This window comes from Pomacea canaliculata, linkage group LG14 (assembly GCF_003073045.1).
Source record: "Pomacea canaliculata isolate SZHN2017 linkage group LG14, ASM307304v1, whole genome shotgun sequence".
Lineage (NCBI taxonomy): Eukaryota > Metazoa > Mollusca > Gastropoda > Architaenioglossa > Ampullariidae > Pomacea > Pomacea canaliculata.
In genome coordinates, this window is record NC_037603.1 from 14,602,124 (window position 1) to 14,626,807 (window position 24,684).

Consider the following 24,684-nt stretch of genomic DNA (forward strand, 5'->3'; position numbering starts at 1 on the left):
ACACTCTTAAGAGCATCCTTCAGGATACTCTTGAGGGTAATTGATGCCAAGGTGAATAGATGAAAAATTGGCTGAACACTGCATAAAAGTATAAGTATTACAAAGACCGGCTCAAAACTGAAGACGACAGTGGGTGAAGTTTGTTTTTTATTATTGCTGCTCTTGGGTAAACATTAGACCAAGAAACCTATACATATTTTGAAAGGAGAAAGTTCGAACTTTGCTATAAAAGCAATAAAAATCGCCTTCCCTGGCAAAGCCACAATTGTGCCCCAAGAGTTACAGAGCAGACTGGTTATTCCATGCAAGACTTGCCACCTCCGTTCAGGGAGAATTACCTGATATCCTTTCCTTTTTTCACACCCACATGCCCCATCCACTCACGTTTGGCGCCTGGAGAATTCTCTTTATTGTGTCCTAATGTTTTAATATTAGATTGATCCTCCCTCAACTAAGGGTAACGAGCTGCTATTTCTACGCTAGACATTAGTACTCGTAATAGTAGGGACTGGCTATCATTTTGCCTAGTCCTAGCGACCTATTTAACGTCCCCTCTTGAAAATTGTCTGGGACTGAGTTTTCAACAGGTGACAATATGTACTGTTAACCATCAAAACTATAAAATAGTTCGACACATTTTGGCCTATTATCCAAAGAGTTCTGGAAGCTGTTCAAATTTGGTGCATAAAGTTAATAGGAAACGAGTTACAATTTGCAACGACTCTAATTGTGAAAAGAGACTGCCCGGAGTTTCTCAAATATGAATACATCTTCGCAAAATCTGTTAATGATAATCAAAATGTGACTAGACTCAGATAATTGGCAGATTATTTAAGTTCTCTTATTGGACTGTCTCTGTCTTTAGCCATCCAATTATTAGCATATGCATTATGCTTTATTAAAATTCTAATACAGTATTATATCTAAAAATTTATGTTAATCGTATGTCTGCGCTTTCAAGCTTTTGCAAGATGATTGTTGGTATATGATGCACTACGGATACTATTCAGCTTTATTAAAATTATTTTGATCAAATGGGTGTTGACATTATCTGATTTTCAGTGCCCTGCACCCGTCTTTTCAATTTTCTTGGCTTTTAACACAAAAAAGTCTTGCTTGACTCTGTATAATGTATATGCTGATTATGTGTACAACTAGTAAAGATAATTGCTGTTAAAAATATTTTGATCCTCTTACGGTAGCAGAAGAATAAATAAACACATCTTTGAAAATCCATCATTCCTATTTCGTTTAACCCTCTGGTTTTCATAAAAAGTTTGACAAGTTTTGCTTTGTTTACCTGAGACCACTTTGGAAGTATACTTAATGCAATGTTCATATTAAAGAAATTGAAAGAAACCCTTCGTAATGAAAATGTGTTATTAATTTATTTTTATTTATTGCTTAGCTAATAAAACGAGTGAAGTAGCAACTGTATTATTGCTGATCAGTCAAAATGATGTATTTTATTACTGTCGACATTATTTATTTCAATAAATAAAATTAGTCGAAAAATGAATGAAAAATGTGTTCCCTTGAAACACAGAGTATAACATCAAACAGATTATAGTCTAGTTATGTAAAAAATGACGAAGAATTATAGTAGTTCAAAAGATAGCTAAATGATTTTTACCTCTTGACAATATTGGCGCATGCGCAGATAGCCCCCGCCACTTCAACATGGCGGAAAAAATCTGTAAATTCTGCTTTAATAGAAGAATTTTGCAGGTTTTGACAAAGTTTTAACGTAACAGTGATCCGATTTCTTTGAGAATAGAGAAAGACATTCTTGTCTTTCAATTGCGCTGGTTACAGTCCTACAAATTTGGTAAGTTCAGTCACTAAACTTCAAAAATCGTCAAGCCCCTCAGCAAGCATCGAAAAACCGTCACCTTTTTTTTTTTTTAGAGCAATATTAGTATAGCATTTGACCAAATTTGAACTTGTATTATTATTTACCTTGACTGATTTTTGAAATGACAAGTGCAATCCTATTTTAATTTCTATATAATAATAAATAAGCTATGCAATCTTTACGAAATAAGAAAAGACTAAATTTATTGTCCGGTGTTGTAGTAGTACAATTTTCATGATTTGGCTAGGTCGATGACAAACTAATTTGTGCACTAGATTTCGGAATTTTATGATGTGCATTAGAGCTTACCGAAAGCTTCCAGTGCTTATGATATTATTATAATATGATGCGCATAAATTGAATGAACTGGTTTTAATTTTGCTAAATCGCTTTCGACTGAAAGTTAAGAAACGACAGTTGTAGTTTACTCGTCGATAAGGAAATGTCCAGATTTTTGCTGAATTATTGAAAGAGTATGAAGTAAATTTATTAAGATGCTCTGTTTTTTTTAAATTCTTTGCAGAAGTGTCAACGATGTGGCCAATGCTGCTTGATTATTCTCGTGATGAGTGCAAACGTATACTGCGTCGTCTTGAGCTTGAAGCATACAGTGCCATTATATCCGCTTTTCGTGCTCAAGGCGATCTCTCTCGAGAGAAGAAAAAAGTGTTGCAAGATCTTCAACAAATGCTTAGGTGACTGTTGTTATTCCACAAAACAAACTGCTCACAAGTGATAGAGGGAGAAAGTGTGTGTGTGTGTGTGTGCAGATAGCTAATTTTATGTATTATAGCAATTAACAGTATGAAAATAATTACTGTTGAAAAGTAAAAAACAACTTTTTTTTTATTCTAGCATTTCTACAGAGCGGCATCGTGCAGAGGTTCGACGTGCTGTAAATGATGAAAAATTAACTACTGTTGCAGACAGGTATTTTAAATTGCATGATCTTTGTAAATTAAATTATTTTCATGGTATTAACTCAAGAGAGGCAGTAATTTGTTTCAAAAATTTGTTTTTGGTTTGTTACATTGTTTTACAGCACTGAAATATATTTTCTTTAATCCTGAAAGAGCTAAGATTTTCCCCAGAGTTTTTACATTAGGTGATATAGTTTTACAACATGGTTGTGAACCTTCAAACTTTAAAATGCTCCTTTTGTTAATAAGGATGATTTTTCAACTAAGCTAATTAAATATGCTTTATAAAAGAAAGATTTGGCAGATATTACCAGTAATTCATCTTCTGTCAGCAGCAACAGTGGTACTTCAGCTGCGTCAGAATGGCTTATAGAGGGACGACGACTAGTTCCACTGTTGCCTCGACTAGTGCCACAAACAGCTTTCACTCAGACTGCAACACAAGCAGCAAAGGAAGTGGCTGAGAAGAATGCACAGCTCATGAATCCAGCTTTAACAGGAAATAAAGAATGTATGTGTCTGTTCTTACAAATTTTGTTGAAGCTGCAAATAAGGAATGCATGTAGTTAAATGAAATATATATATATATGAATTATTTAATAACTTTTTGACTTACTGTCTTTAGTTCTGTCTTATTTACTTGTTAAATGAGTGAAAATTGTGATCTGTTTGGTGCTTTCTAGCTTAACATTGATACAAAATTATTTCTTGTGCATTTCGGGGTTATATAATGCCATTTGCATTATATAACTGACAGCAGTGTAGAGAGTTACATCCAAAGATGTAGTTTAAATTGCTACTAAAAGATTACCCCTGAAAATGATTATAACATGACTAAAATAGCCTATTTTGATTCATTTTTATGGTCTTTAGAAGTCTTTTAGTGTGTACTTGTGTCTAGTGGCAAATCAGAGTTCTACCTCCACTCCAGCATCCATCCATACATCACCTGCAGCAAAGCCTTCCAGGTCATCTAGTCCCACATCGAATGTGGTTGTATTGCCTAGTGGTACTTCTATTCATATCAAAGGTTAGGAATAGATGTTAGCTCAATCATTCATGAAGAAAGAGTATTAAATAAATGTTGATTTAGTTTTTCATTCAATCTCAGTTTGACATACCAAGTTTCAGACATAAGCATGCTTTAGTTACAGACGTTAAATTTTTTTATCGAACAAATGCACCATAGATGAAAGGATGCATCAGTGTGTAGGATGAGATGTTGATGACTTTACCCAGTTTTTTCCATGCACTTTGAAATAATATTTAGTTGTCTGTTTTCACTGGTATAAAATTTTTTTCCCCTTATTCTGCAGGTATGCTAAATCAGGAAGAAGAAGATGAGCCACAAGGTCGTCGGCAGCGCAGGAGCCTCTCGATTGATGGTCTGGGAGCAGCCACTGTCTCCACGCAAACCCAGACAGCTCGTGTTTCCTATACCACTGCTTCAAGTACTCCAGGCAGTGCATCACCGGTTAAAATCACAATCAGTAAAAGTCCTCAAGGGAGAACCATTGTTTCTCAGCCTGGTGGGCAGCCTCCAAAGGTAAGCACTTCACATTGCAACAATGCACATAGATGTATTGTCTTCAAGTAAATTAGCAAAATCACCACATAAAATAAAATTTCTCTATGAGAATTGAAATATTTATTTGATGGGTCGACGACCCTTTCAAAGCAGGGCGTGATATACATTTTGTCATTGGCTGTAGAACATACTATGAAAAAATTTATGTTGATATAATTTGTAAATGCTATTTGCCACATCATACATAAACCTTGATAAAGTTATTTTGCTTTTTTTAAAAAAAAAGAAGAAAATTTAGAAGCAAGGGTAGCTGTGATGGGAGGTTTTAGAATAGTGTGTCCTTGTGTTTCTGGTGGAAATGATTGTTTAAAAATAAATTGTCATCTATCTTTAGTCTGTAAACCCACAATTTCAGGTGATCCTTGTGACAAGTTCTGGCCAGTCTTCAGGCTCTAGTGTCTTCCAGCGATCCATGTCCGTTCCCGTCATTCGTGCCTCGACTTCCACGGCCACCTCCCAGACTGGTGCAACTCGCACATCTATCATTATTCCAGGCAGTCCAGGCATTGCCCAGGCCAACAACAGTGTGGGAGGAGTTGTTACTGTGACTACTACTTCAATCACAACTTCTTCCTCTGCTACAGGTAACTAAACAAAACAAAAGCTTGGAATAGCTACCTGTAGGCAGGAAGAACAGATTTCCTCAATATGTAGTAAGGGCTATAGTGGAGTGAAGTAGCAGGCTAGTTTCTTTAAAATTGTGTAATTTCAAAGTTACCATGAACAATCCCCCACAGTAGTGACAAGAAATGATAGGAAGTGAGATCAGCATCATTTGCATTCTCTTCAGATTTTGAAACGGGTCAGTAACTACCGACTTCTCAGAACTCAGGTTTAATCTTTACTTGTCATGGGAAACCTTATTGCCATTAAAGGCCTTATACTGAGGTAGGAGTGGATACCTTATTGTGGTTTTAAACATTTTACCTTTGTGTGTGTGTGTGTTTGTATGTGCAAGAGAGAATGAAAATTTATACAATTATGTATAAATAAAAGGTTTCTTTATTGCAGTTACAATGCCAACATCAGTTGTGGGATCATCACCTGTGTTTAGTCCATCCGTGAACATTGCAAAGCCACGGCCAAAAGTGGTTCCCAGGCAACGCTTTCCACAGGTGTGCAATCATTAAAAAAACCACTTAAACTTAAGGCACAATTGTCAAGATTGCTTAGGTGAAGATTGTGACTGATACCTTTCTTTGGTCATGTGAAGCACTATGACAAATGACATGCTTGCGCCAAGAGTTCATTTTAAGACAGTCTTGCAAAGAACCATATGTTGGTGTTGAAAGTTTTTGGATTTACCTTATTGATTTTGTTGGGAATTACTGATGTGCTGTATATGAGGATGTAGCTATTTAAACAAAATTATTTGACATCTTCAGAGATAGGAGAAAAGCACTGTTTTGACAGTAAATCTGAATATGAGTAGATCTTTACATTTTAACAAGAAAACAAGACTGATCAAAGATGATTTCCTTAGTATTAAAGCATGACTTCCATTCCAAGATTTCCATGATGACTCAGTTGTACTCTCCCTCTAACAAAGATTTCCTTTGATTCTAAACCATGACCTCAAGGTGATGATTAAAAAGGCAGCTTATCTTTTACAGAATGGTGGTGTAAGGGTGATTGCACTGTAGTATCAATACAATTATTACTGCATTGCTTTTCACTACATAGACAGCCAGCCTGGTTTGCCTTTTTATATACAGAACAGCTTATGTAAATGGATGTGTATCTTATAAATTTGACGAGTCTTTACCTCAAAAATTGGGGAGGGGGGAATTACAGCAGTTTGCTATTGTTACAGTAATTTAGTGTGAGATAATGATAGCTGTAATCAGTTGTATTGATGTACATTTGAGGTCTGTCAACCATTTTTTGTAGCAAGACTTGGATTGTTGCTCATTATCTCATCCAGCCTCAGCCCAAACCAGGAGTTGTCATCCCCATGGGACCAACAAGCTCACAACCGGTGCCACCATCTCCTCAGAGCATCCATAACATACAGGTGAAGACATTGCCCAAGCCACAACCCATCCAGATCAAGCAGGAGGGAGGTGAGGTGCATTTGGTTGATGCCAATTAATTTTAAGTTGGATATCTTCCCTGCTTTGCTTATTTGAATAATTAATAATTCGTAAATTGGCAGACAAAAAAGCTGACCATGAACAAAAAGTAAGTTATGTTTAAGTATTAAAGGATATGTCCTGGCAATATCAACAAAAATGTAGGTAGCCAAAAGAAGAAAAGAGTATTTTACTGGAATTACATGTGTTTGATTTCTTTTGATTAATCAAGCTTTTTTCCCTATTATAGTTGCAAGTTCAGGTGGGTTTTTTTTTCTCTACACCATTTAACTTTAGTTACATTATATATGCATATAAACATGCATATAATTAACATGCATATAATTTTATGATGCAGGTATGAAGATTATAACTCAGAGCATGGCAGGAGGACCAGCAAGATTCTGCCCAAACCAGCCCAGCTAACTGGCTCTCCTGGAACACCTGTGGTGGTTGTCAATGCTGGGTCTTCATCATCATCTGGAAACACCACTGTCACCATGGTTCCCAAGTCTGTTGGCAGCTACACCAGTAGGTTTAGTCTAATGCTTTTTAAACTCCTTGGATTGCCTTGATCAATAGTGCTTTTTTTAGCATCATTGTGGTTGCCCCTTTGTTGCTTGGAAAAGAAATTTTGAGGTGGAAGGAGAGAAGAAACCTTTGATTTGACCTTTGATTGGTAAATACCTGATAAACATGAGTGCAGAGATGTTTGGAACTAAAGATGGCGTCTTTTGCAATAAATCAGTGATTTCTGTAACTCTTAAGCATCATTTTGAGTGGAGTGGGTAGGGTGTTTTATGCTGAGCCAGCAATTAAGGTTATATCATGGCAGAGCAGCTGGCTCTGTAAATAGGTGTCATATCCAGAGAAAGCCCTGTAAACAGGTGTCATGTTCAGTGAAAGAACAGCACCTCTAAGCAGACTGAGCATGTGGAAGTTATTAGTGGGGGGGTGGAGAAAGTGGTGTTTTACACCGAGCCAGCAACTAAGGCTGTATCACTACAAGGCAGCCTGTAAACAGATGCCACATGCAGAGAAAGTCAGTGTAGCAGAGACAAGAGCTGAACGCAGGACAGCCAACCTTCACTGTATTGGTGACAGGTGCTAACCGTTGCACCACTTAACCGTCCCGGTAATTATTAAGAAGTAGGAAGAAGTTCCAGTATGTCATGTATTATGGTGTCTGTCCTGTAATGGATTAGAGGAATGACAATGTCTGAGACTTGAAATACTTCAAGAAAAGGTCCTTTGTGGGGATCTTTGTAAATTAGTAGAAGACAGGAGGACTAAAAAGCCTGCCAGTTAGTGGATACTGTACCTTTCGATGCCTGTTACCTTGGTTATCCTCCATTTTGTTTTGAGCAGTCAACTCTAACCCTGTCCTAGTCATAATTGTGTTTTGCTGATGTAAAGCAAAGAGCTTGTGTGTTTATTTCTTAAGATTACAGATAATTTTGTCTTGCGTTAGCTCTAAATAACTGCTCTCATGCATAACGCACATGGCAAGAAAGCATCTGAAATGGTCTGCAATTTTGATTTTCTTCTAAACTTGCAAGGCTTCCTCCATGCTTGTGGAAAAAAACACCTTTTCCTTGAACCAAGTATCTGTTATGTTTTTTAAGGCTATGCTGATGTATCATTCATATGATAAATACAAAGACAAAATTTCTTGTAAATATATACAGCAGGCACCTTTCACACTGTTGTGAGACTTGTTATCAAGGTGCTTGTTCAGCCTCTCATGTTGACGAAGGGATGCCTCTTATGTAGGAATGGTTTTAAACTGAATGGTGTTCTTATATCAGAAGTTTTGCTGTGCTTTCTTTATAATCTCACATGATTATCTTTTTCTGTTTGCTGTGCCACAGCAGCATCTGGTGGTAAGGTACTCAACATTACTACACCAGGGGGGCGGGTAATCGCCACAACATCCAAAGCTTCAAATGTTGTCACTGTCAATCCCAAGACGTTGCATCTTACAGCAGTCAAGTCGGCAGCAGGAGGCACTACAGGCATGTTTGTTGAGGCATACTGCCCAAATGTTTTTTTTTTATGCTTTTAGGATTGCGTTGCTACTTTGGCCAAAAGTTGTGCAGTACTTGTTGCTGCATACATTTAGTAAATAACAAATGGATGAAGTATGTCTGAATTTCCTCTTCACTTGTAGACTAAATGTGGCCTATTTCACCCATAGTCTAAATGAACTTCCAACTGCAGTTTATATATTTACTATTATATTTTGGTGTATGTTTGATCTGAGATTACCATAAATTTGTGAGAATTGAGTACTGTGCTGCAGCATAACTGGCCAAGTTTTTATGTGAATTTGCTTGCTGTGAGCATTAGCTGAAAAAGTTGTGTTTGAGTTTCCAAAAGTGTTTGATATGTCAGACTGGTTTTTTGTTGTATTTGTGTGTGTGTAGTGTCAAAACCAAATGTGATTGTGGTGCAAAAGACTCAGCCTAGACGTCCACCACTACCAACTCAGCTGCCTAAGGGTGGAACTACTGTTATCACCAACCCTGCAGCTTTTGAAAAGGTAAGGGCCAAAATAAGAAAACTTGGATATGCTGAACACATATCAGTTTGTGCATGAATGGTTTCACTGACAATAGCTGTACTACTCGAGTAGTACATAAACTAAAACTGACAATAGCTTAGTGATGTAAAGGAAATACTTATTTTAAGTAGCAATGGGGTACTGGTGCCTTGAATGTTTTGTGTTCTATCTTGAAAGGAAGATCATTGTAAACTCTCTGAAGAAACCCAGCTCTCTTGACCTGAGTCTGACTCATCTCCTGCATGAGTGCCTTGAGGATTCCAGTTATCAGTGGCATTAACAACCACTCTTTGTCGAGGGGTGCTGTATCGCTGTTATTTAAGCATACTGTTGTCACCCCACTTCTGAAGAAGCCCATTATTGACCCTGATAATCTCACATACTGTTGTTCTGTTTCCACTCTTTTTTTTCTCTCCTCAGAAAAGATTGTGTAGCCCCTGAACCATTTTTCCAACCATAATCTACTTGAACCATTTCAGTCTGCCTGTAGTAAGAATCGTTCAAATGAGGGATTACTGAGAGTGGTAGATATTTAATATGTAGGTACTGTTTAACATCAGTTTTTCAACTCAGACTTTATTCACTATGAAACTTGCTAAATTGTGGTTGTAACAGGAATTGGCCAACTTCATTCAGAAAGAGTCAGGGCGCCAAGTGTCTGTTAGCATCTCCCCAAGTAGCAATGTTGGCACAATTACAGGTGTTGGTGGTCGAGTTCCAGAGCACCGAGTCATCATTACAACTGCTGGTAATGTGGATGCTAGCAGACAGGTAAATACTGCATGTTTTCACCTAAGACAAAATGTTGATCTGCTGTTGTTAGGAATTGTGTGTGTGTGGGAGAGAGCCTTTTGTCTAAGATCAAATGTAGTATCTGTGGGAAAGGGAGAATGTGTGCGTGAGAGACAATATTTCAACATGGACATTTATAATTTCTTTTTTTATTCCATGTATATTTATATACTATTGCTAGTATGAGCACTATTTTGAATTGCCCCTGGGGATCAATAAAGTTGTATTAGATTTCTGCAAAACTTTAATAAAATAAATGATTTATCACAATAATTACTCATAAATGCTGTAACATGGTTTGGAATGTTGCTTGTAATGTCAGTTCCACAAATATAGGGCTATCTGTTTATTACGGATTTCACATTACATGACTTTAAAAAAAAAACTAACAGATTTATCACTAAATGCACACATTTGAACAGGTAAAAAAGCTCAAAAGAAGGTGTTCTGTGCGTAAGGCCTTGATATGTTGTGGTTTTAGATGTATTTAATGTGGAACATTTGTTTCATGGTGGGATACCAACATAACTATATCTTTAGCATAACATGTAACTCATTGTAATTTTGCAAATCACCATTTTGAGAAGCTGACAATCATGTCTAAGTCGGCTCCCATAGGTCTGCAGGCATGGTACACATGGTGCATGTTGAATATACAGTGTCTGCATTTTAATACATTTTCCTTGTGTAAAGGGATGTTTGTTTATGACTTTGTCTAAGTGAAATCGGTGGTTAGGGGAAAATTTACATAAAAATTGCTTTACATAGAGATCTGAAAATGGTCTGTGACATGAAAATTGCCTGTGATCAGGAATACCATCTTTACAGAAGTACAGATCACCTCTAAGAACTAGAAATAACGTGTTTGCTTCTATTTCCATTTTTCTTTCGAAGGGAAATAAAGTTAAGGGAAGTAACTGTAGAAATAGAGCTTTAGAATGCTGCAGTGCCTTGCCTCGTGTGATTGTTCTCAAATCTCAAGGCCAAACTTTCACTGTCTGGCAGGAAAAAATAGATTCAATCTGGCAGAGGAAGGTGAGGGTACTTGTTGGGCCAAATGGAAGCAAATAGTAAAGAATGACCACTTAAGTAGCCAGCATCACACATGCTTCTCGGGTCCCTTCTTTGGGTCCAAGCATTCTTTCCTGCCCTGAGCTAAAAGTTTGGCCTTTAAAAACAAAAACAAAATAATAAAAAGGATTAAAAACCTTCAGCAATGTATTGGAAACTTCTGTACACCTTATCACAATCAGATTTTGAAGTATGAATATATTTTCTTATAAGATTAATGCAAACTAAATGACTTATCAGAAAAAAGAGATGGTTGTAGTACACAGAACAGGCCATCAAATGAAGGGCATCGTACACTGTTGTAGGGAGTACCTCAGAGGCCAGTAGTGGAAGCCGAAGCCAGGACATCATCTTTGCTAGCTGAACTCATACAGGCTGCTGGTATTGTACCTGAAGGCAGTTCAGAATCTTCGGGTGTGTATGGAATTGCATTTCAGTTCCTTTGCTGGCAGATTGTTTATTATTAGAGGGGTGTGTTCAAGTAGCATGGGTGACTGGTTGAGTGTGTGCATAGATGCATGCACATAAACATGAGAGTGTGAGTACTTCAAATAAACAAAAGATCTATCTTGAACAAGATACTTCCATTGTAATTGTACTCGAATTTCATTGTAATACTGTTGAGTACCCATCACAGAAATATTCAATGGCACATGCCTTGTCTTTTAGGTCCTGTATGGATTGTGTTTTTATTGAAAATTTTCAAGTGACTGTTATATTAGAAGTCTTCTTTTTGACATAGTAAACATCCAGGTACTTATGCAAATAGAAAAAGTGATCTGAATGCTTATGCAGAACATGCCAAGCCTCTTGGTTTCAACAGCTTTCTATGTAGTTTGTCATCTGCTTGACCCAAACATTGCCTCTAATGATGGACATTTACACCAGTTATGTAAAAATCATGAATATATGAACATTCTTAATTTCTCCTGAAAGATCCACTTCTGACTTGTATTGAAGGTGGTATTGGAGCCAATGAGTGGTTTGAATATGATGTGACAGAAGAAGAGACAACTTCTGTGACTCCAGACTCAGCTGATGCTACAGCCATGCAGGCATTGATTGGACTTCAGAACAGTGGAGCTAAAATTGTGAATCGGTTAGCTTTAATTGTATTTAAACATATGCTAATTAATGTTCATTATAGTCTTTAACATATGCTATTGGCTTAAATTTGTTCTGTTTGGACCACAAATGATTCATAGGCTTGAAGAATTAACATTTCTTAGTCCTGAGAAATGGAGAACAATTTCCTCTGAGTGATAAATATAGAAATGTAGAAGTTTGTGATAAAAGCACCAAACAAAATGTCATAGCTAAAAGCAATGTAAATGGTTTACCAGTATATATGTGTACTGAGTCATTGGAAATCCTTGGCCTTGAATCTGTGGGCTAATGAAGCATGATGTGCTGGTGCAGGAGCAGTAGTGCCCATGATCAGCAGGGGCCTGGCTCTCAAGAACAGTGTTACACTTTAGGTAAGAGAACAGCTCATATACCTTCTTCTTGTAGACACCAGTCTCAAGAATAGTGTTACATGTTAGGAAGAAAACAGCTCATATACCTTCTTGTTGTAGATACCAGTTGTTCATGAATTAAATAGTATTTAAGCAGATTTTTTTCTTATACCATTCTTTCCTTTTCAACCACTCCCACCGTCTTTTAAATGTAACTCTAACATGTGTGCATCTCCTTGCCAGAACAAGCCATGACCTTGCTGAACCAGGGTCACCAGGTCTCTGATACTGACATCGAAAAGGGGGTTCAAGGGCCGAATCAGGTGGTCAGAAAAGCTATAGTTCATGCCAGCAAAATATCAGCTGTGAACAGTGGCCTTCCTGGGGGCATGGCCCACCAGGTGCAGAAACCTCTGACGGACAGTGACTCTTTACCTTCTACCTCCAGCACTGACGTCAAAGTACAGCAAGGTGAACTGGATCCACAGACTGGCCTTTTCTATAGTTCTGTTTTACCATCCACTGCTGCAGCTCAACCACAGGTCTCAAGCAGTGGTCAAGAGGACTCCGCATTTCAAGCAGATCGATTGCCAATCGTTTCTGTTTCAACACATCTCCAGCAACCAGTTGCCCCGCAGACTGCTCTTCCTCAACCTTTAATTGTGTCTGTGCCTGCCCAGCATCCTGCTGTCACGCCACAGCCTATGGACCTACTTAGCAGCTCTTTGGCGCAGGCACAGATTGACTTGGATTCCTACGAATTCACAGAAGACGGGAGTGAGAACTATGTCCCTGAAACAAACATCATGAATGTTGTCAGTGATGGGAACAGTGTGGATAATGCTTCTCAGCCAGCATCATCCACTGCTGAAGTGGTTGACTTTACCAGCATCCTTCTAGGGGAGTCAGATTCTCCATCAGAAGAGATTGAACAGACTGATGCAGGTATGTTGTTTGGTGATATTAGATTCATTTTTAAAGGCAAAGGAGACATAATTTTATGTCTACATAATTTGCTGTTATTTTTCCCTCTTAACAGTTACATGAAACATGATGTACTTTTTAAAAAGTAGTATGAGATAACCAGAAAAGAAAATCAAACACCCATCCCATATCAACTTTTCTTTTGCGATAAAGAATGTTAATACTAAAAGCAAGGATATACACAACCTCAATTCGGAATATACTTTGTGTGTGTTTGTGTACATGAAGATTTTGTGGCTTTTCACATGGATGACATGGAGAGCTCCTTCTCCCAAACAAGAACTCTTCCCAATGAGACCAAATTATGTTTGATTGGTCCGTAGTTTAGAAGGTCCACTGTATTTAACAGTTGGAATTAAGATTGTACTTGCCAGCTGGTTGACAGACACCCCTGTCAGTGGATTTATTTTGTGGACAGACATCATTCCTCAGTTGACACAACCTGCCTCACACCTGCCCCCTTCCACAGTAGCATCTCTGCAGTCACCATGGGCAGTGGCCAACAGACAAACAGCCTTCATGCCTCTAGAGAACATGAAAGATAGCAGGACAGCCAGCATCAAAATCATCGCTCACGAACAGGTAAAGTTGCAGCTGCTTGTCATGCATGTATTGAATCGTTGTCTGTCTGTCCTCCCATCATAACTTTTTATTGTAGATGGCAAGTCTTTTTGAAAAAAAATTAACGATAGTGTAAAGAGGAATGAAAGTTCCTTAGCCATTAGAGAATTGTTGACATGTTCACAATAGCAGATAGTGCCTGGTGGAAATGTTATGTGTATATCATGGCATAAGCAGATATTATTGTAGTAATGCATTTGGGTTATTAAATTTTATCATTGTGATTGTGGTGAGTTTAGAGTAATGTCTGGATGTTTCAGCAGCATGTAATAAAGTTCGCATATAAAAAGGAAACTTGGAGTCATAGTTTTGGGTGTCATTGTCAAGATTTAATGTGCTTGCCAGTCTTCACTCATGTTTATTGTGTTTTTAGCTACCTGTTGATGCCTCATCATTTGTGCCAACGCATAGCAGCAGCAAAAGTAGCACCACGACAAATGGCAGCTTCATTACAATGTCATCAGGGGCCCTGGGACCGCTACCCTCTGCATCAGTTTCTGTTTCTTCATCTGTGGCTTCAGCCACCTCACTAGCAACACTTTCATCGGCAGCAGCAGTTGTGGCTAATGCACGCAATGCCAACTCTATCCATGGTGCTTTGCCAGGTTCAGTGGCATCAACTACAATAACAAAACCAGAGGTTATTCCTCTGACTGCTTCACGGACGTTTGTTTTAGAAAATACTGTGCCAGTAAGCATTGACCCCTTATCTAGAAGGACATTAACAGTTTCTAAACCTTTGACAGAATTAACTGGGACAGTTCGTTTAGTGCATGATGGACATACACAATCAGAAGTGGACACTCAGCGACAATTAGATATAGCTGTTTTATCACCTGATGTGCCAGTGTCATCCACAGCAGACTTTTCTTCAACAGGAGATGATGAGGTGAACTTGATTTCCATCCCTGATGCAGGTTTGTACAATTATTTATTAGTTTTGGTGCAGGGCAAGGGTAGATGTACACTTTATGATATACCTGGCTGCCTTTGTATTTAAATAGATTTATTTTACATTAAAAAAAGAACTGTATGGTATGCACATGATATCAAATAGGTAGATCTATTTTAAAGTTCTGGTATTCACATGAGTGACTGTAAGTTGCATTAAGGAAACCTTGTCTTACACTTTTCACAGGCACAGCAGAAATTGCCGGTGATGGGCTTGACCCCAATAACTCTCAGAGGCATAGCAAACGCAAACGGAAACCTCCTCCTGTCCTGGAAGAAGATGCTGTTGGGTCATCTGGGAGCAGCTGGGTCAGGGCAGCATCTAAGTAAGCAAAACATAACTAGTGTCTCTGATTTCATAAAATGAGTTCTACATTTGTAATTGAAAATGTTGTTCGTTCTAATGCGAGAGTTGCATAAAAGATGAGAATTGCATAGAATTGAATTGATGTCTGATGGGGTTGTGTGGAGTGGTTGATAGTGACGTAGCATCTTATGCACTTGTCTGTTCTGCTAATAAGCAGCTGAGTGCTTTTCCCATACATTCTTATTATTTCCCCATATTCGATTTTGGGTTTACGTTGATAATGAGAAATGTTATTTGTGTCAAAGTAAAGTGTGAAAGCTTAAGGGCAGCTGTTTTCGTGCTTTTTTGTGTGTCAAGCATTCTGATGAGAGTGAGTCGCTTCAGGGGAGCAAATAGGGAAAAGGGGGAGCTTAATGCAGCAGCCTGGTTTACACAGCCAGGTAAGGATTATTCTTCTTAGCAGTCTCTAGACAGAATTGATGTTTGTTTATTTTTATGGATAACTTTACAAACATTTTGATATTTTATTTTTACTTACATGTTCAGCTAACTTCTTTGGCATTTTTTTTCCCCCGAGACTTCGTTCATTTATTGTTAATGTAGTTTAGAAATACACTTTGAGAAACATTCAAAACAAAACTGAATTCAAATTAGATGGGCATGGGTGAAATCTGTATAAATGGTGTTCATCGTGAAGTTTGAAAGGAAAAGATATTTGTCATTTTTTACAGTCGATCCAGCAGATGCACCTGATTACTACTCCATTATAAAGAATCCCATGGATTTTGCTACCATAAGGAAAAAACTCGAGGTAAAATGAATGCGTGTGTATGTGTGCACATGCACAGACATATTTATAGATTTATGTATTTGTTAAAATATTAAGGTATCTATGTAGGAAAATAGATATTTTGCAAAATTGAAAGTGTAGCATGTAAGCTGTGATAAGTAGTCAGCATTATATATATATCTATATTTTTTTTAATTTATAATTTTTATGCGGAACAGCATTAGAACTGTGTACTTCAGTGTCATGTTTCAGCATTTATAAAACTGTACAGCATATATATTGGTGGCTTTATTGTTTCAGAGTGGCCAGTACGCACATTTTGATGATTTTCATGCAGACATGCTGTTGGTGCGCAGCAATTGTTTCTTGTACAACCTGCCCAGCACTCTTGTTTGTCGAGACTGTGTGCAAGTATTTAATTTCTACCAGCAAGAAATTGATCGTCTTCTGGACAAATCTACTAACAAGGTTAGGGATGGAAATAAAACATTTTATCTCTTTGTTTGAGCATGATATTTGCTTGTTCTTGTGTCGAGCTGAAATAGACATTTACCTGTGTGTGTGCACATACCTGTAGGTATTTGTGTGGGCACATAACATGGACAAGACCAGTTAAAGATTTTAAAGAGTTTAGGTATCCAAAAAACATTGTAATACCACATACGGATGCAGCATTGAGCCTTTATAGAATGCTCAAACTAATACAATAAAACCTCTCTATTAAGACTCGCTAAAATCCAACAAAATTGGGTGGTGAGAAGAGCCCTAATAGGGAAATCAACCAGTTTAGTTTCGTTCAACAAACCATGATTTCAACACCTATAAATTCAAGTTGACTTATTTAAATATTGAAATAAAGTTCTTTAAAATGTTTTTTTTTTTTTTTGTTTGTTTTCACTTTCACAAACTGTCAGTCATAAAGTTGGGTTGAGGAGGTAGTCTTGATAGAGATGACGTTTGTATAGTGAAATACATCTATTAAAAATTTACGGGTTGAAACTCAAAGGGGGTTGTAATCAGGAAGGTCTTAAGAGGTTTTACTGTATTTGCATATTATGGATATGAATACATTTGCAAAGAAATTAAATGTTTTAGTGGTTTGGTTTTGCAGTTGTGTGAGTGTTTCTTTCATATTCTTTTCCTTCAGGCACACACAGGTTCTCCAGTCAAGAAAATTATTCGTTTGGATAAAAGTCCAGGCAAATCTTAACAGTGATGCATAAAAAGCATAACATTGGTTCATCAAGAGCGAACACTGTGGCAGCTGCGGCCAATGAAAGGGACAGCTGACGTTCATTGTAGTGATTCTGCCAAGAGGACATTACTGCAGAATAATTTTTGCATGGCACTGCATCTAGTTAGTCTGTGTCAAGCAAACCTTGAAAATATGAAGCATCTGAACAAGATGGAAGAGCTGGAGGCCTACTTATGGTGAAGGCTTGAACAGCTGATTGTTTACATGTGGCAGCTTAGTGAGGTGGGGGAGGAGATCTCCACTTAATATAAAGGTGCAAAAGGAGCAACAGGAAGAGGAGTACATGTTCGTTGCAGTTGCTAATTCTTGTACTGACTGACTTTTGCACCTTGCCAAGCGATGTGTATTTACATTTAAGCTGTTGACTTCTCCAGTCAGCTCCTGACTTGTAACCTGTGCATTGATTTCATTTCTCTGGTTTGTTATCAGGAATTCCTTATTCTGCACCCATCTATGGAATGCAAACAAATGTTCAGTAGAACTTCTGTTTCGAGCAAGTTTTCCCTTGTTGCACTTGTGTTTATGTCTCTTGGAACATTTTTTCTCCCCCGTTGCCAAAGTGATTATTTTAGGAGTAGATGTGTTGGTGTTCAGGTATCTTGTCTGTGATTTTTGCATCTTTGCAAGGTAAAGATGTGGGATAAATGAGGAGAGCTGTATCTAGAACACAAAAATTCTTTCTTCTGTCTGTCCTTCTGTGGCTGTTACATCCCATGGGGGAATAAGGAGTAACTACTTATCTAAGATTTTGTGAGTGGTAATATTGGGCTTATTTTAATTTGTTATCTTCAATGAAGGTAGTAGTTATATAGATTTTGTTTTCTTCAATCCTTTTAAGATGCTTGGGTTGGGTGAGACCTGACAGGGTAAAGGGGTACTTCTTACAACTTGTTTTTTAAGATGTAAAACTGATAGTGCTCTGCTTTTGCAGCAAATCTTTAAAAGCACCGGATACCCTGAAGACATTTTCATGCAGCTTGTAATGTGATGGGTATGTAAGGGAAAAGATCATCTGCTACTTTAAAGACATTTGACATTGAAAACTGACATTAACAGTTGCATCATGCTGTTGGAAGAACTAGTACAGGCATTACATTATGAAATGTAAGATTTGAATGGAACCAGGGATAGATACCTTAAGAAGCCTTAAGATATGGGAATGGTTCTTTTGTGTTTCATTTTGAATGGATTTACTCTCTGTGTTAACACCTGTGGGAGAGATTTGTAATTATCAGTTTGTAATGTGGGACTGCAGACCATAAAGATTAAACTGATCAAAGGCTGGACAGCTTCAGGTAGCATCTTGTTAATGTGAAGGATTGTTTGGCCATTTGCAATATTGCCAGAATTAAAGAGCTCTGTATTTTTAACAGATCTTCCTTTGTTTGGACACTCTTTCTGTTTCTGGCATATGTGAGAAGTTAGGAAATCATTGTTATGAATGATGACCCTTGTGGTTTGTCAGGAAACTTACTGGGTAGGCTATCAAACAGTTAAGAGCAATTATTCTGTTCCTAGTGTTCAGTGTCATAGTTTGCAGGTGAAGTGGAACAGTGCATGAAAATATGCACAAAGAACGAGTAGTTTATGATTAGGCTTTGTTCTCGGTTCAACTGATAATGCAACACTTACACTTTGTAACTTTAATCATTTCAATGAAAATGAAACAAAAATGCTATGTCCCAGTGTTCACAACAGTAAAAACAATTGTTTGACTCAACTGTTAAGTCTCTTTAACTGCTTTTTGTGTGATTGCAGACAAAATCTTACAGAACGTGCTGATGGAGATTGAAACAATAGTTTAAAAGTTTGGATACTACAGTTTGATGTTATAGAGCAGGGGCCACATCTGGTCCAAAAGGTGCCTCATGCAGCCCGCTAATTTTAATCAGACACAACATAATTTCTTTTTTAACGTTATAATTCTGGCAAAACCGCCATGTTCTGACCTGTAAGATTTTATATCATGTCCAGTCCAGCCCTCGAGCAAGAAAAGGTTAGGCAACACTGCTATAGAGTTAAATGGTTCCTTTAACTTGCAGCAAAGAGTTTTTTATTACCATATTTTAGCTATAGGGGTCTTTTATGTTTTTGTTGTTTATTGTTCCTTTCTTTCTTTCAGTGTCAGTGTCAAATAGAAATTTTGTGCAGTTTTATCTGTAGAAAAAGATCTGTGCTTAATACAGTGTTTGTATTTCAATCCTCTCCAGTGCACACCAGCTTATTCAGTCCCTTGCCCAAAATTATAGACATGGGCCAAGTTGTCACAGATCTTCCCTTATCTGGCTGTAACTTATAATGTTTTCTTGCAGAAAATATTACCCATGTCATCGCAAAAACATCTGACTGCGCTGTATTTTATGCAGCACTTTTGTTAGTACATGTGTGTGTATATATATATATTTTCTGCTGGGTATGACAGAGCTAAAGTAATTAGTGAAAGGTGGATCCAACTGCTTAATAATTAAAAGCTAACAGAAGTGTCAAACTAAGCTCAAAGTTGAATGAACTTAGTATCATAAACAGATAGAAAAATACACCTTATAGGTGCTTGATAGACATATTTAAGTAGTTTTTATAAATCTTTAAATAATATATGTTGTAGACAAGCATGGTCTCACATGTTGCAGATTTTCTTGTGTAAAATTTCATGAGGTTTGATTGTGAATATGGACAACAAACAGGTTAACATAGTGCAATATTCCAGTCAACATTTTAATTAACTAATATTTTTCTAATGTGAATCTAAAGCATTCAATATATTCCATTGCAGTTATCAGTGCTTTTTATAATCCCATAGCATGTATGTTCTCACAATTGTAGTTTGAGCATATAAAATACTCTTTTCTAAAGTATGAAATCTGGAACATGGTATAACAAAGAGAGTATGTATGTGACAAACAAGACCTACCATTGACCGCTGGTATCCCTCTGTTGCATAGTCAGCCTGGTGACAGGGTGTTAGAAGTTCCATCTTTCTCAGGCCACTCAGCTGTTCATTATTTGCAAATGACCTGCAGCATCTACTTGAGGAATCTTGTTAACAAATATTATTCTTAATATTTATTGGTTGCTGTTTTTTGAAAGTTATTATCCTGTGTCATTGGCTGCTGGAGTGCTGTCTGCCTCCCAGGATGAGATATTGTTACTTTAAAATACATTATCAAAATACCTGAACAGATTTATTTATTATCTGCATTTTGCATTTATCTACAAGTAGGTTTTACTCCTTTTTTTCCCTCTTCTGTGTATCCAAGGTCTGCATGTTTTATGTTTAACTAATCTGCTGTGAAGAAACTAAAGGTGATGTTGCAATTGTTCTTTTTGGTTACTAGTAGTTTTCATGTCTTGGCTCTAAATATTCATATTTTGTCAGTCAGGCATTTTAGATTGCAGAATTTTATGCTGGGGAAGGGGAATTGCGGAATACTTGTGTGTTCATCCGGTTTATTCTTTTTTTTTCCCCACTCTTAGGGACAATTAATAGTCTGCTAGCCCATGCATTTAAAAGAACTGACTGATGAAGGCTAAAGTTGCTTGTGCTTAAACTGTTTTTACAAAACTAAGAGTAAATTCCTGGGAGTCAGCTGAGATATGGTCAGTTTCCAGGTGGGCACATTTACTGCTATAGCTGACACAGTGTCTTCTAAAGCATTACTCTGGCAGTTTTATCAACTCTGACCCAGATTAATGAACATGTAAGTAAATGTTAGCAGATTTAGTATGCTATCGGCTTTCATTCTACAAACCCTTTGGCTTTGAATTAATCAGTCTTTATTGTCTGCATAAGGTACTGCTCCAGAACAGATGTTTGTTTTTGGCTCACACAAGAATTACCTAAAAATGAATTTTATCAAAATTTTAAACTGAAATTTTCTTGGAATTTTTTAGGAGGCTTGATACATTTCAGCAATAAACCATGAAAAATTTGATATTGTAGAGTATATATTTCATATAAATGTTATCCATTCAGCCTTACTGGCAGAGATGTCAGTAGCTCTTTCATTACCTTCAGTTGGAGTGCTACAGGGGTGTCCGGTGTTCTTGAATACCCTTCTTGGTGATGAGCTGTTTTATCTGTGGTCTTCTCATAGAACTCCAGTAAATCCTCTTTTTCTTGTTGGCCAAAGCAGTTATGACATTTTTTTTAATAGAATATTTAGTCTCCCTCCACCTGAGCTGCATCCCTGATATTAACTCGCAAAATTTAAGAGCCTCGGGTAAAGTTGGGAAAAGGTCATAGTCTTCTAACACACTTGGGGCTGAATGAAGTGTGAGAACTAGAAGCAGCTGCCCTGGAAATGTAAACATTCAAGATGGCAAGGTTTCAGTATTATAAAGATGAATGGGTGTATTTTATTTCTGAAATAACTTTTAGTTAATTCATCTGTAGAGTGAAAAATCTTGGGATTAAAGTTTCAAAGCAGGCCTGTAAGATGCAAGAAGACAGAGACTTGGACAACAATGCTGAGAATGGTGATGGCTGTATGTATTTATCTCCAGACCCTCAACTTTTTCATCTAAATTTTTAGAGCATTTAGGGAACACTTTAGAAATTAACTAGATGTTTAGGTTGGGTTTTTTTTTTTTTTTTTTTTTTCGACGTTGAGAATCTGTTGTTTGGTATGGCATATTTATCTGCAGGTTGATGTCTCTGTTCAAATGTCCATTATCAGCTGTAAACTTGAGTCTTATTGTTGGAGAAGGTGACCGTTTCATTTTGTGCAAGTATTGAAAGGCCAGTTTGTGATTTTCTGATTTAATGATACAGCTGTTCTGAATCTGGACTGATGCATGTCTTTGTGCTTACATATACATGTGTGAATATATGCATCCTGGATATATGCAAACTATTGTGGCAGGAATAAATATAAAAAGTACAGAATATTATATTTCAGTCAGATTTGGAGCAGGTGTAGAGCGGCAGTGTTGAAGTCACTCAAAATAGGCAATTGATATAAAAATTCTCATACCCTCATCAATACCCATTCTATTTACTAAACCATAACTAAGAATTTGACCATTTAAAAAATATCACTTTATGATTTTGCTTTCTTACCTTCAGGTCACTTCAGTGTGTTCAGTCTTTTTTTTAATTGCACATTTTGTATTGACACAATGATTTGTACTCAAGTCCTGCTGTGTGTTGAAGAAGATTATTATTATTATTTTTTTGTATGTTAGCAGCAGGCACTTACAAAAACAACTACTTAAAAATGCCCAATGTTCAACATTTTCTGGGAGCACCGTTTAAAGGGATTTACATTCGCAGGTGCATGGAAATGCACACATACAAATTAGATGCATGTACACACTCTTGTTATCATACATGTTAATTGAAATGTTCAGCTATGTTTATTATTGTAAATAAATGTTTTCTAATATTTAAAAAAAACTATTAATGAGAGTTCTTGTTCATTATAATAATATAGAAGGTTTTGTCTTCTGCGGGAAAACTCCACCTGCGCTTTGAATTTGCAATTTGAAGCATTATCTCATCTTTCATTGAGTGTTTACAGCTGCAGACATGTAAATTCTAAAAAAAGGATGTAGGTAAGATGTATTTTTTGAGGGACATTATGTTTTTAACCTTTTCTACAAATCTTCTCAAATCTTTTCCTTTGACAATAGCTAAGACAACACTGTGAATAGCTTTGTTTACAGAAGATTTCATTTTCACTGAACAGTTGAATGATTACTCTTTGACCAAACCTTACCAATCTCAAAACTACATAACAAAAGACTGACATAAAATATCTATCTGAAGCAAAAGCTACTCTCGTAGATTCTCACCCAAGTGATCTCCAAATATCTCTGCACTCTGTGTCTTTTGATAAATTTTGTTCTGAGTTCCCTCCAAAGTAGGTGAAATACAAACAGTCTAGAGGCAACTGATAAACTGTTGTCAACAGAGTGAATGCCATCTGGAAAGCTTGTTCCTGAAGATTGTCAATTTGTTTAACACAAAAAGTGCTTACTTACCACTAAGATCTTAAGTTAAATAAACAGGACAAAATACTGAGTTTATTTAGGCTCAGATGACAGCACATATCTGCATGCACACATCTATGCCCATGATACATGTTAGTGTGCATATGCAAGAAAGTGTATGAGAGTGTGTGCGTGTGATGGAATAGGGTGGGGAAGAAATGTGTGACAGTATGTAGCAGCGTGTCATCAAACATCTCACATAACCAGAGTAATGAAGAATCCTGGAAGTATTCAAAAACTTTAGTAAAACAGTAGCTTATAATAAACTATTTACATCATACTTTGAAGTAACCGCCAAAAGACCAGTTGCCAATCATCTAAAAAAATGTATGATGTGGCAGAACTTTGCCATCATCACCAAAGACATGTTTGACTCCAAAATAGATGCACTTCTGAATGTTTATGACTTGCTTATAGTCTACCATTTCTGATCGTGGGTCCACATTGCTTAGGAAGATTGGTTTAAACTGTAACAAAAAGTATGTTGTTTTATAATGCTTTTCAACATGTTTCCCCCCTGTGTGGCTTGTGACTACTTAAGGCATGACTCCTTCAGTAAGAAGCCAACATACAAGTCGAATTGTGCAGGGATTGTGTACCTATATGTATTACCCATCTATATAAAATACATGCCTGGTATCTCATGCCACACGTATCAATTTAATTTATTGTGATCGTACAATGCATTAACAGAATGTACTCATCAGTGTTATTTATTGGGAATGGTGCCATGCAGTAGTGGAGTTGATGACAGTTCTTTACAGCACAATATATTTTCTCAGACGTTTTGAAAAGCTTGCAGTTACAGTCAAAATTTCTTACAGGTTTTTCTCTAACTTTTTGCTTCTGACGTCAATGAAAAAACATTTTAAAACTTATATTTGACATATAAACAGTAACCTGAAGGATTAAGGGTAAGATGTTATTAATAAGACTTTTCGTATTTTTCACCAATCTATCGCAGTTAGAAAACTCCTTTGTCCCTGGTTCATACCAATATTTGTGAAATATGTGCCCCTTTACTTGGAATTACCGAGGACGAAGGTACAAATGCATATTTAGTCATGATCAGTTTTAAAGAAATTCACAAAAGTTGAACGAACGTGAAAGCTAGACCAAGTCGTTGATGAATTTGGTCTGATACATTTTACCCTAAAGGTAATACGGTCTGCTGTGGTTTTAAGATAAAAATCCCTAAAAACGAGCATTATAACCCCTAATGTACTGACTTCCTTGCTCGTTCTTTACACCCAATGAATGGGAAGACATTTTGTTGTTGAGCGAGGGACAACTCATTAAATTCAGTGAATATATATTGTTTTTGCTCTGTTTTCCCAAAAACAAGTATAAAATTTAATTCTACTATACGGTTATCATAAAGGTAGTGATATAGTTAAAATATAAATTGTGTGTGTAATATTTAATATTTTACAGAAAAGTTTAAGAAAAACGGCATGATCCCTTGAA

At 36.9% G+C, this 24,684-nt stretch overlaps 1 protein-coding gene across 1 annotated transcript; it reads left to right on the plus strand.

The window, feature by feature from the left end:
• Positions 1–689: 689 nt before the first annotated feature.
• Positions 690–22,624, plus strand: LOC112555874 (BRCA2-interacting transcriptional repressor EMSY-like). The gene is given in 25 exon segments (XM_025224439.1): positions 690–1,828; positions 2,379–2,550; positions 2,711–2,785; positions 3,111–3,286; positions 3,677–3,805; positions 4,092–4,321; positions 4,719–4,947; positions 5,375–5,478; positions 6,288–6,426; positions 6,794–6,826; positions 6,829–6,966; positions 8,307–8,450; positions 8,862–8,977; positions 9,614–9,769; positions 11,167–11,275; positions 11,822–11,960; positions 12,281–12,339; positions 12,562–13,263; positions 13,721–13,884; positions 14,297–14,840; positions 15,062–15,200; positions 15,539–15,621; positions 15,913–15,992; positions 16,272–16,439; positions 17,119–22,624. Coding segments are annotated over 24 exon segments (4,080 nt in total). The 5' UTR covers positions 690–1,828; positions 2,379–2,389; the 3' UTR covers positions 17,182–22,624.
• The last annotated feature ends 2,060 nt before the right edge of the window (positions 22,625–24,684 follow it).